The 13,137-nt window shown below is 34.9% G+C and overlaps 2 protein-coding genes across 7 annotated transcripts; both read right to left on the reverse strand.

The window, feature by feature from the left end:
- Nucleotides 1-1,409: 1,409 nt before the first annotated feature.
- On the reverse strand, nucleotides 1,410-4,515 carry LOC112710138 (uncharacterized). The gene is made up of 11 exons (XM_025762251.3): nucleotides 4,358-4,515; nucleotides 4,189-4,275; nucleotides 3,872-3,961; nucleotides 3,669-3,788; nucleotides 3,458-3,522; nucleotides 2,704-3,367; nucleotides 2,414-2,542; nucleotides 2,189-2,323; nucleotides 1,929-2,041; nucleotides 1,765-1,858; nucleotides 1,410-1,679 (listed from the first exon to the last, which is right to left on the reverse strand). Exons 6-11 carry the CDS (start codon nucleotides 2,776-2,778, stop codon nucleotides 1,506-1,508), a joined length of 720 nt encoding a protein of 239 aa, XP_025618036.1. The 5' UTR covers nucleotides 2,779-3,367; nucleotides 3,458-3,522; nucleotides 3,669-3,788; nucleotides 3,872-3,961; nucleotides 4,189-4,275; nucleotides 4,358-4,515; the 3' UTR covers nucleotides 1,410-1,505.
- Nucleotides 4,516-7,025: 2,510 nt separating this feature from the next.
- Nucleotides 7,026-12,315, reverse strand: LOC112710137 (disease resistance-like protein DSC1). Of its 6 annotated transcripts, none has more exons than XM_072202380.1 (6): nucleotides 12,053-12,263; nucleotides 11,630-11,798; nucleotides 9,692-10,766; nucleotides 9,284-9,592; nucleotides 7,649-9,176; nucleotides 7,026-7,358 (listed from the first exon to the last, which is right to left on the reverse strand). In XM_072202380.1, exons 3-5 carry the CDS (start codon nucleotides 10,754-10,756, stop codon nucleotides 7,665-7,667), a joined length of 2,886 nt encoding a protein of 961 aa, XP_072058481.1. In that variant the 5' UTR covers nucleotides 10,757-10,766; nucleotides 11,630-11,798; nucleotides 12,053-12,263; the 3' UTR covers nucleotides 7,026-7,358; nucleotides 7,649-7,664. The 6 variants fall into 6 exon arrangements, 5 of the variants coding, with proteins under 5 accessions (XP_072058481.1, XP_072058478.1, XP_072058480.1 ...); XR_003156702.3 differs by lacking the exon at nucleotides 11,630-11,798 and adding an exon at nucleotides 7,471-7,549 and having other exon boundaries at nucleotides 7,218-7,358; nucleotides 12,053-12,315; XM_072202377.1 differs by lacking the exon at nucleotides 11,630-11,798 and having other exon boundaries at nucleotides 12,053-12,315.
- Nucleotides 12,316-13,137: the final 822 nt, after the last annotated feature.

A 13,137-nucleotide genomic window follows, 5' to 3' on the forward strand; every position in this document is an offset into this window, starting at 1 on the left:
AAATCCTCCATTGAAGCTCAGTTTCAAGATGTGTACACTCATCAAAAGTTTAGGGAAGTCCAAGCGCAATTCAGAGGAAAGGCGAATTGCATCACCAGATTAACGAATTCTGCTCTAGGCTATTCAGTATACGAAGTAGGAGAACAAGTTTCCAGCTCAATATTCAACAAGTTTGTGGTTACTTACGACTCAGTTGCAGCCGAGGTAAAATGCCAATGCTTATTATTCGAGTCGAGAGGGATACTGTATCGTCACGCACTAAGCGTGTTAAGCTTTGAACAAGTAAGCCAAGTGTCACCTAGATATATACTGGAACGATGGAGCAAGAAGGTAAAGAGGCGACACACACACATCAAGAGCAACCACGACGAGCCACTGATGGAGCCAAGAAGCAAGAGGTTTGACCAATTGGTTTTTCGTTCGCAAAATATTTGCGAATTTGCTTCCAAATCGGAGGAGCTGACTGCAATTCTGCACCGTGCCTACGATAACGTCATGGCTGAGATGGAATCATTAAAAGCCAAAAGGAAGGGGACATCTTCTTTATCCCACGAAGACGCCAACTTGGAATCCGTTAACGAGCTTCAAAGCCCGCCAAGGATTCGAACAAGAGGACGTCCAAAAAATAGGCTAGGTTCAAAGTTGAACAAACAGATTGCAAATGCCACAAAGAAGAAGAAAACGAAAGTTTTAAGCGAGGTAAAAGTAATGTTCTTTAAATTTGTGGTGATTGAGTTTATTTTTCTCGTTAATAGTTTAGCTAATATGTGAGTTTGTTATATTCAGATAAACCTGTTTGATGCTGCATCAGTGGTGCATTCAAATTTCAGCCAATATCAAGGACATGTTATGAATTATCAGTTCAGGGTACCAACAGTAGGGGATAACTCTTTAGGTGTATAGTTTTACAGAATATGGGTGTAAAAGCACTGTTCTTTTTGGTGTATTTTTCTGAATTTTATTGTGATTCACATTTTACATATAGATACATATATATAATATTAGGGTTTAGGGTTTTAGGGTTTACAGGTTAGGGGTAAGGGTTTAGGTTTTAAGTGATTAGGGTTCAGGGTTTTAGTCTCAAAGCATCATGGGGGATAGATTTCAGGGTGTATATTCAACTTTATTTGGGTGTAAAAAATCGCAGGTTATGGGTGTATATTTGATTTGATGTTTTTCTTCATATTTTAGTACCTGTAATTCATACATTTTGAATACAGCACAGACAGTTTAACAGCACAGACAGTTTGGGTGTATATTTTAAGCAATCTTGGGTGTATATTAAACTTCCGTTGGGTGTAAAAGTTTATAATTTGTGTTTAGATCTGTCTTGATGTTTTCCTTCATATTTTACCACCTGTAATACAGAGCTTTTGAATACAGCACAGACAGTTTAACAGCACAGACAGTTTAACTATGGAAAAAAATTTCATTGAATAGAAGTTGTTTATAAATGGCAAATTTTTACAACATTTGTTCAATTTACAAACTAGCTAGCAGTTGGATTACTCAGTTTCTATATCAGTAGAATTTATCTGACAAAACGGACTCAATAATATGGAGGATGGCTTCGACAGTTTTATTGCATTACTCGCTCTAATTGCTTGATCTCTCTCTTTATTCATTTCACTGAATAGTATCCGCGAAGCATATTCCACTCTATAGTGGTCCACCTCGTCCTACAATTAAAAAGTATATTCTGTTTAAATAGCAATATTAATTCAGTAAAGTAATACAGAGTTATATAGTTTTAAAGACAGTTACCTGTTTCCAATTATCCCATTCATACTTCCCCCTTTTAATATTTTCCGGCTCAATTAACTCAAGCCACTTTATAACGTAAATAGCGCAGTCATAGCTGAAAATGAAGAAAATAAATTACAAATCTCATTTAGGAAAGTTTAATGTTCAAAGTCACAAATTTATACCTTGATTTTTGGCCTGATATATTAACGTATGATACTTTAATTTCCTTCTCCTTCTCGTCTTTCTTCAGAGGTTCCCCGCCGGCATATGCTCTCATTCTTGAAATTACATATCCCTTAAATACCAAAACAAATCAGTAATACACTCGAATGAAATACACCTAAAGGAGAACATACTTACACCCAAAGCAAAGCATACATACACCTTATATTGAATTGAAATACACCTATCTATTAAAGTAAAGAACACAGAGCCAACTTACAGTAAATTTATTAAGCTGCTTTCTCTCATCGCTTGGAGCTTTCTTGTGTAGTGGGTCAAGTATATAAAATCTCCGCTTTGTTGTATCAATCACCCATAACCACCAATGGTCCGAGTAGCAAACAGGTGCAAAAATCTGAAGGATTGCCACATTTCAACAGTGTGTTATTTTATTTGACATATAAGTAAAGAACGGTACTAACAAATTTTACAAATGAAAACTTACATATGGATGCGAAGTTAATTTTTTTGCATCTATGAAGGGAATAAAACTTGGGTAGTCTTCCACCCTGAATTCTTTATTGGTTTTAGGTGATATGAATTTCCCGTTTGGGTGCTTCGAAATGACCATGTTCTGCAACAATTGTGAAACAACAAATGAAATACTGAAAATACACCCAAGTAAATACTTTAAATAAATCCAAATGACTACACAACTTACACCCAATTGAACGTAAAAAATACACCCAAATGAATACAGAAAATACACCCAAAATTCGTAGAAGTAACACTTACCACAATATCAGGGGGGAGACAATATACTTGTTCTTGAAACCTTTTATCATTTTTCTGGTTGAGGATGAGGCACATGGCAGATACAATTTAGAAATATATGCCAAAATCAATTTACATTAATAAACATTACAGTTAACTTTGGTGTAAAAACATTAATGTTATTCTAATATTACATCAGCTTCTATATAACTTCCCGCCTGGAGTGATGCAAGGTGCATTCTTGTCAAAATGTATTTATCTTGGGCAATCAGAGTGCACACGTTGTCATACTCGTTAGTTTTGCCATCTGCGTATGTCTTCACTCGCGTCCCCTAGATGTAGCACTTCTCTTTCATATCATCCGTATTCAGATTTATTCCCGCAGGAGTTTCAAACTTTCCAGAACTTTCTCCGCCAGTCTCCTTTTGAATATGTGGACTTTTACTTTCTTCTTTCGCCGCACTGCTTGCTATTTTTTGTACCAAATCCTCTAATTGTTCTAGCAAATTTGCAGTTTCTGGAGATTTTTCCCTTTCTGCCTCCTGCGTTGACGCTCCCTCCTGCGTTGTTGCATCTTATTGGCTTGAATCAGTGAGGGCAAGGCTGAATGATGACAACGGATCTGTTCTAGGAACATACGATGCTGTCTGTGCCATCATCATCAGCGCAACAGCGTCTTCTAGGGCTGGATAATTGCGTGATCATGTATGACGTATTATAAGAATAAGAATATACGGATGATAAGCAAATATTGATTTTACTCTGATGAACTTACATTTTAGATGAAGCTGGGGGAAGCGTGGGTGTGCTTTCCTCAAGTTGTTGGGGGGTTCAGGAGTGCTGCACGGTTACACAAAATTAATCATGGCGTAAAAAAAAGTATTCAGGAACAATATACACCCAAACTGTTACCAAATATACACCCGAACTGTAACGCAATATACACCCGAACTCTAAACAAATATACACCCAATACTATTTCTTACGTTTTTGTAGTTCCTTCAATTTGTAGCAGAGGGGTTGGTTCAAAATATGTCTCAGGTGTTTCTTCAAATTCCGGCACAGTGGTTGTTTGGGACACTGGCACAAAAACTTGAATCGGAAGTCTAAACAAGAAGAAAAATGAAAGGTTAACAACGCCTTTGAAAATAATAAGGTTATAAGGTTGAAATATTCTTGAAAAACTCACATTGCAAGCCCTTCCAACGGTGTCTCTTCCCTCACAACCATCATATTCGAATCAGCCGGCTCACTGGCTGACCGTTGAACCGGACTCAACCTAAAATACACCCAAAGAAAGTCAAAAAATACACCCAAACAATTCAAAAGAAAGACATGCTTTGTTTTTTGAGAACTTACATACTTACAGTTTTTGCTTTTTTTTTCTACCTTTTTTTTTCTTGAATAAAATAATAAAGGGCTTTTTTTCTAAAAAAAATATATACAGAATTAGAAGTAGAAGGTAATAAAAGAACAAAAGTAATGGTTATTTGAAAGAGAAATTACATGCTCTCTGCCGACTTGTTTACACTACTTTGTTCTATGCGTCCTTGAAAGGAAGGATCATCACTTCCCAAGTTCACATCCGGTATTCTAAACAGATTTCATGTTATTCAGACAAAATATGATACAGGTAAATCATGATAACAAGATTTTATTAAATAAAGCTTCTTACGTTTCAGATGAGACATAGCGACCTTCTGTCGATCGCAAAGAAAACCCACTAAAATCTGAAATATACACCCCAACAAGACATAGCCCTCTACAGCAGATTTTTCATCGTTTTTCCTTAACAATTCATCTAGATCTTCACTTCCTATTTCATATCTCTCACTACATTCATAGAAGAAGATGTTAACAAAAATAATTATGATGATAGACGGTAATATAGCTTACGAGGTACTGTACCCATCATAGTATTGATCTTCTTCAGGAGATGAATGCTCAACAACAACCTTTTTTTTTTTGGATTGTGTTCTGGGTGAAAAAAACAAGTATGAATCAGAAATAAAAAATTAATTTTATCACAGAATATTATCCAAAGAAGTGCTTACTTTTTTGGTGTTCTTTGTGTCTTTTTTTTTTTTGCTTCTTCACTGGTGATGATTCTTCGCTTCTATAAGTTAATAAGAGACACTTTAGTTAATACACGAAATCTTGATAATGAAGCCAAAAGAAAGGAGTAATAATTTCAGAACATTATTCATCAGTTGATTCAGATTCTGAATCAGAATCCGAATCCTCTTGACTCTTCTTTCTTTTTTTGGAGTCCATTCTGGAAGGCAAACAATCATTATTTAGAACATACTAAAGATATAAAATACACCCAAATGAATGCACAAGATACAACCAACTGAATGGACAATATACACCCAACACAACAAACGAAATACACCCAACTTAATAAACAACATACACCCAACTTGATAAACAAAATACACCCAAATGGTTCCACAAAATACACCCAACTTGACAAAGAAAATACACCCAAGTATGGTACTTACTTTTTTCCTTTTTTGCTGGGTTGTTTTCTTGGTGAATCCTCTGAGTCTTCTTGAGTCTCAGACTCAGAGGTAAAACTGTCACTATCAGTTGTTTCTGTCTCCAAAGACGATGTTGAACTTGCCTTCCTTTTTTTATTTCTTGTTTTTTTTTCCTCTATTTTTTTCATTTTCTCTCTTGTTTGCACCATCTTTACAATCCCCTGAAACATTAGATATTTTAGTTAGCAGCATCCAAGTAAATAAAATACACCCAACATATTATGTTCACTTACCAAAATTTTCTCTGTTTCTGCACTCATTCTTTCGACCAACTGCTCCTTACTCCAGTTGGCAATCCAGGGTTTTGGCGGTCTTTCAGCCCTATTCTTGCCTTTATTTTTAGAAAGATGAAAGTAAATTATCATCAGGGCAAAGAGGCAGCCATCAATTGCCTTCTTCTTTTTCTCCTTGTAGTCGGTTATGCCATTGACAATAAAGCTTAAAACATGCCCTCCCCAGTTTCGCTCCGTTATGCTGTCCATCTCAAAAATTGGGGCCAGGTGCACAGGCGAGATTTTGTTTATTGTCGTTGGTAAAAGGAACGCCATCTGTATATAGAGGATGAAAATCCTCTTGAACATTAGGCGTTCCTCTTCGTTACTAACGCCAATATCCATCATCTCATCTGTAAGACTTTTGAGGGTCTTACCCTGGAATCTTCTAAAATTTTCTTTGTCATCCTCAGAAAGTTTCTTATAATCGACTTTCTGAGGAAATAGATCTCCTACAAAAAGGAAAACAACAAAGTATCAAAATCGGTTCAAATACACCCAAGCATCAACTTAAATACACCCAAGCATCAGTTAATATACACCTATAATTTTTAGCGAGTTACCTGTTGCATTGATGTCAAGCACATGACCTATTTTTCTTGGTATTATTTTAAAAGAACCATATCCGGTTTTCAGTCTGTTCTCCCCTAGTTTGAAGTTGTTAGCCAGCTCCCTTAACACTTGGTGATGCACCCTTAGTGGTGGGATGTACATCAAGCCACCGAATCCCAAATCCCTCATAATCGTTTTCTTCTCCTTACTCATGTTTCTGAATTTATCACTTAAGAGATGTGTTGCACACTTAAGGTCTTTGGTTTGCTGTAAACAAAAATAAAATTATAATCAGATATATTTTAATTATATAAAACTGATTTCATGTAAGACATATATTTGTTCTTACATTTCTTTCAGGTTGGTTTCTCGCTGCCATTTTCTCTGAAATGAAAAATACACCCAAAGATATCAGTAAGATACACCCATATATATGAGTGTGACTCATAGATAACAGTAAGATACACCCATAGATATGATTCAGATACACCCATATATATCAGTCAGATACACCCATAGATATGATTTAGATACACCCATATATATCAGTCAGGTATCACTCAAACATGCATCAATATACAAGGTCAAGCAACATTACAAGGTCAAGCAATATACACCCATGGACAAGCAAATATAAGCAACTGTTGACTATTACAGTATATCAGTTCAGAAATATACACCCAACATTTTATGCCATATACACCCAACAAATTACTCCATATACACCCACCAAACTACGGAATATACCCCCAAAAATCAATTACCAGAAGAACTAGAACAACAAGAACAGTAACACCTAGAAGAACGAAGAAGAACATTGTAACATAGAACCAAGAATAACAGTAAAACCTAGAACATTATAAACTGTAAAATGAGACGTAGAGCAAGAAGAACAGTAAAACGTATAACAGCGTAGAAGAACAGTAAAACCTAGTTCGAAATCTGGAAAATATACAGGAATGGTAATGTAACGTACCTTGAGTATTATAGTTTTGTTTTCTCTGGAGATTTTTGATCGAGAGTTTTATGGTGTGTTGATGGAGTTTTCGAATGTTAGCGACGAGTTGTATATCTTGAGTTTCGAATGTTACTCGAAAATGGAAGGGTTGCGTTTTCTCTGAATGGCTTTGAGAAGTGGAAGAAGTGGAAGAGTCTGCCATTAAGGGGCGGTTTACGTGAAACGTAACCGTTTGAGTGGAGCGCGTATAAATGACGCTCCATTCAATGCTCTTCACTACGCGTGTAAAAGGATTCTGGACTGGTAGCTTGAATAACTTGTAAGGCCTTTCTGCTTGTATGTGTAGCAGGCCTGTTTAAATTAATACTTGTTTGTGAGATAATATTTCATTTCTGAAAAGAAATTACAGCCGATCAAATTAAACAAGCAAACAGAAAGGTGAGAATACAATCAAATTTCTTACCAAAAAATTTAGGTACACAACCTTAGAACAAGTCTTTTCCAGCAGCAACAATTGCAATTTATTGATATTATTCCAAATACTTGATTGAAATATACATCAATTAGCACCTATAACAGCAAGCACAGCATACAAATACAATGAAAAATCACAATCAACTATTTGAGCTTTGGATGATTACCTTGTGCTTTTCACTTCTAGTCTTCATCTTCCATGATTCTCTTGGATCTCTGCTCTCTTGATGATCCTGCCTCCACATTTGAATATATCCATCGGATGCCACACTCTTTTATCATTGCTTCCTCTTTGTTTGGTAGCCTAGCAACCAACTTAACTGTCATCTTTGCATTAAAATGGGACTTCTTTTCAGTATTAGCTTCTCTTCCTTTAACTGTTTCCATTATCTGCTTTGAACATTCTTCATCATACCATAACAACACATGATCCTGCATAACATTCAGCTGGTATCCAAAGGTCATATCGCAGTCCCATTCGACAATGGCGGAACTTGCTACATGGATACTTTCTCCCCAGCTTGTTTCCAAGTAACATTCGCACTCAAAGTTAATAACAAGTTCATCAGTGCTGCATGATTGTGCTCCAGAAAGAACCAAGAAGAAAATGAACCCACACAAATTGGAGCTTGGAGGCACTTCAGTACTAATTGAAGATTGAGCAGAGTAGTCATGGAAAAACTCTTGAAGCATGCTACCTCTTGTAGGAAAGAAATAACAGATCTTCCCAAAATTAATCACATTATGATCTTCATTCTCTCGTTGTTCTTCCGAGACTTCTGATTCGCTTGTTAGTATTGTTTCCATCCAACATTTTGTCCTAGCAATAGCATCTTTCAGAATGGCATTGCATGAATTTTCATCCAAATTCATGCAGTCCAGGAATATGAAAGTACCTGCATGTTGTTTGGGTGTTTCACTTTCCAAACTCAATATTGTCTTCAAAGATTTACAATCCCATACCTTAAGACATTCAACAGAAGGTGGAAACACTGGTATAAATTGCAGCATTTCACAGTGACAAACTTTAAGAACTTTGAGTTGTGGAAGAAACTTAATGCTTTCAGGTAAGCCTATGACATTGGTTTTATGAAAGCTTAGTTTCACTAATGATGATAACAAAGAGATGTTGTCAGGGAGTTCGGTTAAGCTATGGCAATTATCAAATTTGAGAAGCTTTACATGTTTGAATACAGGGCTGCGTAGTACTGAATGCAGAGTGGCGACCGCGTCTTGCTCGTGTTCACTGATGTCAGAAAGCATGATTTGATTAGCAAAATTTGCAGGAAGTTTTGCAAGATTTTTGCTAATTGGAAAAGAGAAGTTTACAAGGTGTTTAAGATGCAGAATTGATGGTGGAAGTTCTTTCAAAGGAGTTGATCTCAAATGCAAATGAATTTTGGAATCTTGATGCAGAATTGGGACTGAGAACTCTTGGAGATTAGGGCAGTTATAGGCAACCACTGTATGAAGAGAAGGTGAACAATGGCTACTGCATAGGCTCTTGAGTTCTTTGCATCCATACACAGCTAAAAATTCAAGCTTCTCAAGAGAGAAAATAGAAGGGTGAACATGAGTCAAGCTTTCACAGAAATTGAACCATACTTCTTTTAAATTTGGGGTGGCTGAGAAATTTGGACACTCTATCAAGCGCTTGGAGCCTCGAAGGTCGATTATCTCTAAACTTGGTAAATTCTGTAACAATATATATACATACATACATTTAAGGTTTAGGATTTAACACTTAAAATTCTATCAAAGACAAACAAATATATACATACATGGTGTTATATCATGCATACCTGTACTCCATCCCAAAGTTTTTCGACATTGCTGTCTGGCATGGAAATCTCAACCAAGTTTTTAGGCCAACCAATGGATGGTAAAGATTTCAATGGATATCCATCCCACTGAATATATCTCAAGCTATTAGGTAATTCAAGATTTGTTGGAAGATACAAATTATTGTTAGTTCTCCTTCCCCCATGACCAATGCTATCAGCAAAGGCAAGTAACCTTAGATTTGGCATCTTTCTGAATGCATTGGAGCTTATATGTAGATCTGTGGTTTGAGTCATGTCCAAGAATATGCTTTCAATTGCATCAGTCCCCTGGACAAATAAATACATCAATCAATGTTAGTGTAATATTCAATAAGCTATATTTCATATATGTTTTTGTAAACAATACAAAGAATCATTTTCTCTTACTTTATCATTCTTCAGTATGTCACAAACTTCATCAGGGTTCCACAATCTACTTTCTCCCCCAGGAATTTTAGCAGACTCTTCACAGACAATTTCTTGACCCATCTCTTGTATCAAGTCATGCATTTGTATTCTCTTCATTTTGGTTATTGTTATCAGAGTCTTGTCTAAAAGGTTTCTTATCCCTATATTTGCATGGAAACCACAGGCATTCAATATCATTATTACTTTGTCTCTTTCTTCCCCTTTGAAGAAACATGCAATGTCAAGAAATATATTCTTTTCTGCATCATCCAATTCATCAAAGCTCAATCTCAACACCTTATGAACATTTGCATCAGGAGTTCCTTTCAATTTTGCTAGTGCACTGTCCCACTCATTTTCACTTTTGGAACGAAGAAACGATCCCAAAACCTTTAGAGCTAAAGGGTTGCCTTTGGCATAAGCAACTGCTCTCTTCGATCGCTCCCGGAATCCATTCTCAGGTGGATGGATCTGGTTAAAGGCATTCAAGCTAAAGAGTTTAAGGGAGTTATGATAGTTCATTTCCTTGACTTCAAGAATATGGTCAACGGCTCTACATGTAAGGACATGCCTATCTCGAGTTGTCACAATGACTCTGCTACCAACTCCTAGATAATCGTGTCCTACTCCGAGCAAATTATCAAGAAGATCAGAACTATTCACATCATCTAGAACAATAAGAGCTTTCTTGTGCCTCAATCTACTCATAATAGTAGAGGATATGATTGTGGGAGTATCAATATGAATATCTTCTTGTAGTAACTCAGAAAGAAGCTTATTGAATATGTATTTGAATCCATGCTTTGAAGATTCTTCTCTTACATTTGCCAAGAAACAATTGACTTCATATTTGGGAGAGAACTCTTCAAATATAGCAGCAGCAATGGTTGTCTTACCTATACCGCCCATGCCCCATACTCCAATTACTAGAACTTCTCTTGGTTGGGTTCTCAATAAAGATTCAATATGTGCATAGTTTTGGTCCTTCACAAAAGAGTTTTCGGTTTCATTTGTATTATCGAGATTCAATTTCTGCAGATCCATTTGGATTGTGCTTTCATATTTTCAAGTAAACAAGGAAGTCAAATGAGGTTTGAGTCAGTCCTTCCGTGTGTAACAATGTAAGTAAACAGAAAATATGATTACTCACAAAATACAAAACATAAATAGGAAAATCAGATGGAAATAAAATCAAATAAAAGAAAAAGACGTAAATCTAGATCGTATAATTTTACAATGTGTACAATGGGCTATTGAGTTACAAAATGAACATCTCCATACTATCTAGAAATAATAAACATCTTCCCAAAAGTTTAAACTGATTTTGGGGTTCGCCAAGAATCAAACTCTTGATCTTTGGAATCTAGCGCTCTAATACCATGTCATGATACCACTCATCCCAAAAGTTTCAGTTGATGGAAAAAGATAACACTAATGTTTATATCTCTAATACTCCATAAACCTCCATTATACACATTATACAAATATTCCATTAGTTCCTCATACTTTCCCTTAAAGTTATTAAGAAGTCACATGATCACTCAAAAAAAAAATGTGGCTTTATATTATAATCTTAACTATTAACGAAAGATCTAACTAATCAAATTCAGTCTTCACATTCATACATACAGAATCAGTGCCCTCAATTAACATATACTTTCCATATATAAAAGGATGTATCTAGTCAGAAGAGTAGTTTTACTTTTATGCAAGAGCAAGAGCAAATGGTGGTTGTGTAACAATATACGGTTGTTAAAAAGGTTACATAATCAATTAAGAAAAAGTCACATGACCTTTTTATTTTTATTTTTTTTTGGTCATTCATGTAAAATGTTAAAATAGCATGAGTTTACTTCTCCCTTTCTTTTATAAGATTGATGACTTGTCTCAAATAAAAAGAAAAATCAATATGCATACCTGAGAGATTAACTTGTCCAAATTAAAAGGCACACTAGTGTTCTGACATCATGATCAATTCAAGTACCTCATGGAACCCAGAATACCTCATTTTGATTAAGATTCTGACTTCATTACATATCATCTCAATAATAACCACCTTAAATTGAAAAATAACAGATTCTGTTTTCTACATAGATCGAACTAGTCAATTATAACAGAATAAGAATGATATCTAAACTCATTCAACTTTATCAAATTAATAATCACTCTTGCATTAAATAAGTAATTTTAGGTAATTTACTAATTTCAATCTCTAATACCACACAGTTTCAGGGAAAACTTCAGCAATTCAGATATATGTCCATAAACAAACTTCATAGAAGCAGGAAGAAGGAACAAACAATAAAATAGTGAAGTAGATGTAAGAGTTGAACAACCTACCTTGGATTTTGCTTCACACTGTTGTCACTTTTTATGCGGTTCTTAGTGTCTCTGAATGGAAGAAGGCTAAGTAAGCTTTATATAATCTCTTTTTGGCTAATATTTTATTCACATGATACATCAAGCAAGCGTCTTAGTTCTCAACTTCTCATATGTTTCTATGCTTTGGGCCAAGAATTTAACAAAAGAAAAAAAAGAGCCGAATGACACTAGCAATGCTACGCAACCATAATGATGTATGTAAATATGTAATGACCTTAGACATGATTTTTCTTTTTTGACAAAAATATACATATTAAAAAATTATTAACTTTAGAAGTATTACGTTAATATTACAAGTGTGAGGTGTATGAAATTAGTCTCACATTGAACAAAGTAAAAAAGAGTAAAATCCATCAACTTATTACCCATCATCTTATATTTTGTTAACTATCTGTGCCTGATTGAGGTGTCTTCTTTTATTTTGTTACTTTATAAATTTTTCTTATTTTAGAATTTTTTTTCGTATTATTTATATTTTAAGCAACTATTTTTTTATTTTTTTCACTATTTATACATATACAAATTTCATGTGTAATAGAAAATTATTAAATAAAAAATGTTTGATAAAAAGAATTGAAAGCTATTTTGAGATTTACACTAAAAGATGTTCCGCTCACAATTCTACTTAATTGGAATGCAAAATTAAACTAAAAAAAAAACCGAAAAAGAAAAAGCGCAACAGATTAATTAGGTACGCTTAATTGGATTAAGAGTTAAGACAGTAAGAAAGCACCAAATTAGCTGCGCTGGAGTGAATTAAAAAATGAGCCAGCAGCCAAACTCTGGAATAATTGGATCAATAATGTATCAACAGTACAAAGGATTCCCAAAACCATTACCATATAAAAAGGCCGAAAAACAGTAAAAATCTTCAGAATGGGTACTTTCGGCTTAATTTGAAAGGGAGACTAAAACTGGAATATAGAAATTGAAAAAATTAAATTTTTTTTTTTGAACAAGAGAACTCAACACAATATAGTGGAGCAGCATATAATCAAACTGAGGACATGAAAATAAAGGAAATAAAGCAAAGTAAATCAACT

Source organism: Arachis hypogaea, chromosome 9 (assembly GCF_003086295.3).
Source record: "Arachis hypogaea cultivar Tifrunner chromosome 9, arahy.Tifrunner.gnm2.J5K5, whole genome shotgun sequence".
NCBI lineage: Eukaryota > Viridiplantae > Streptophyta > Magnoliopsida > Fabales > Fabaceae > Arachis > Arachis hypogaea.

Excerpts from the sequence above, each read along its gene's own strand:
- LOC112710138 (XM_025762251.3), bottom strand. The coding sequence starts at position 2,778 with ATGTGCCTCATCCTCAACCAGAAAAATGATAAAAGGTTTCAAGAACAA. Across the intron at positions 2,324-2,413 it reads AATTAACTTCGCATCCATAT|ATTTTTGCACCTGTTTGCTA; the intron begins GTAAGTTTTCAT and ends GCAATCCTTCAG. Across the intron at positions 1,680-1,764 it reads AATGGGATAATTGGAAACAG|GACGAGGTGGACCACTATAG; the intron begins GTAACTGTCTTT and ends TTTTAATTGTAG.
- LOC112710137 (XM_072202377.1), bottom strand. The coding sequence starts at position 10,756 with ATGGATCTGCAGAAATTGAATCTCGATAATACAAATGAAACCGAAAAC. Across the intron at positions 9,593-9,691 it reads ACATACTGAAGAATGATAAA|GGGACTGATGCAATTGAAAG; the intron begins GTAAGAGAAAAT and ends TTATTTGTCCAG. Across the intron at positions 9,177-9,283 it reads AACTTTGGGATGGAGTACAG|AATTTACCAAGTTTAGAGAT; the intron begins GTATGCATGATA and ends ATATTGTTACAG.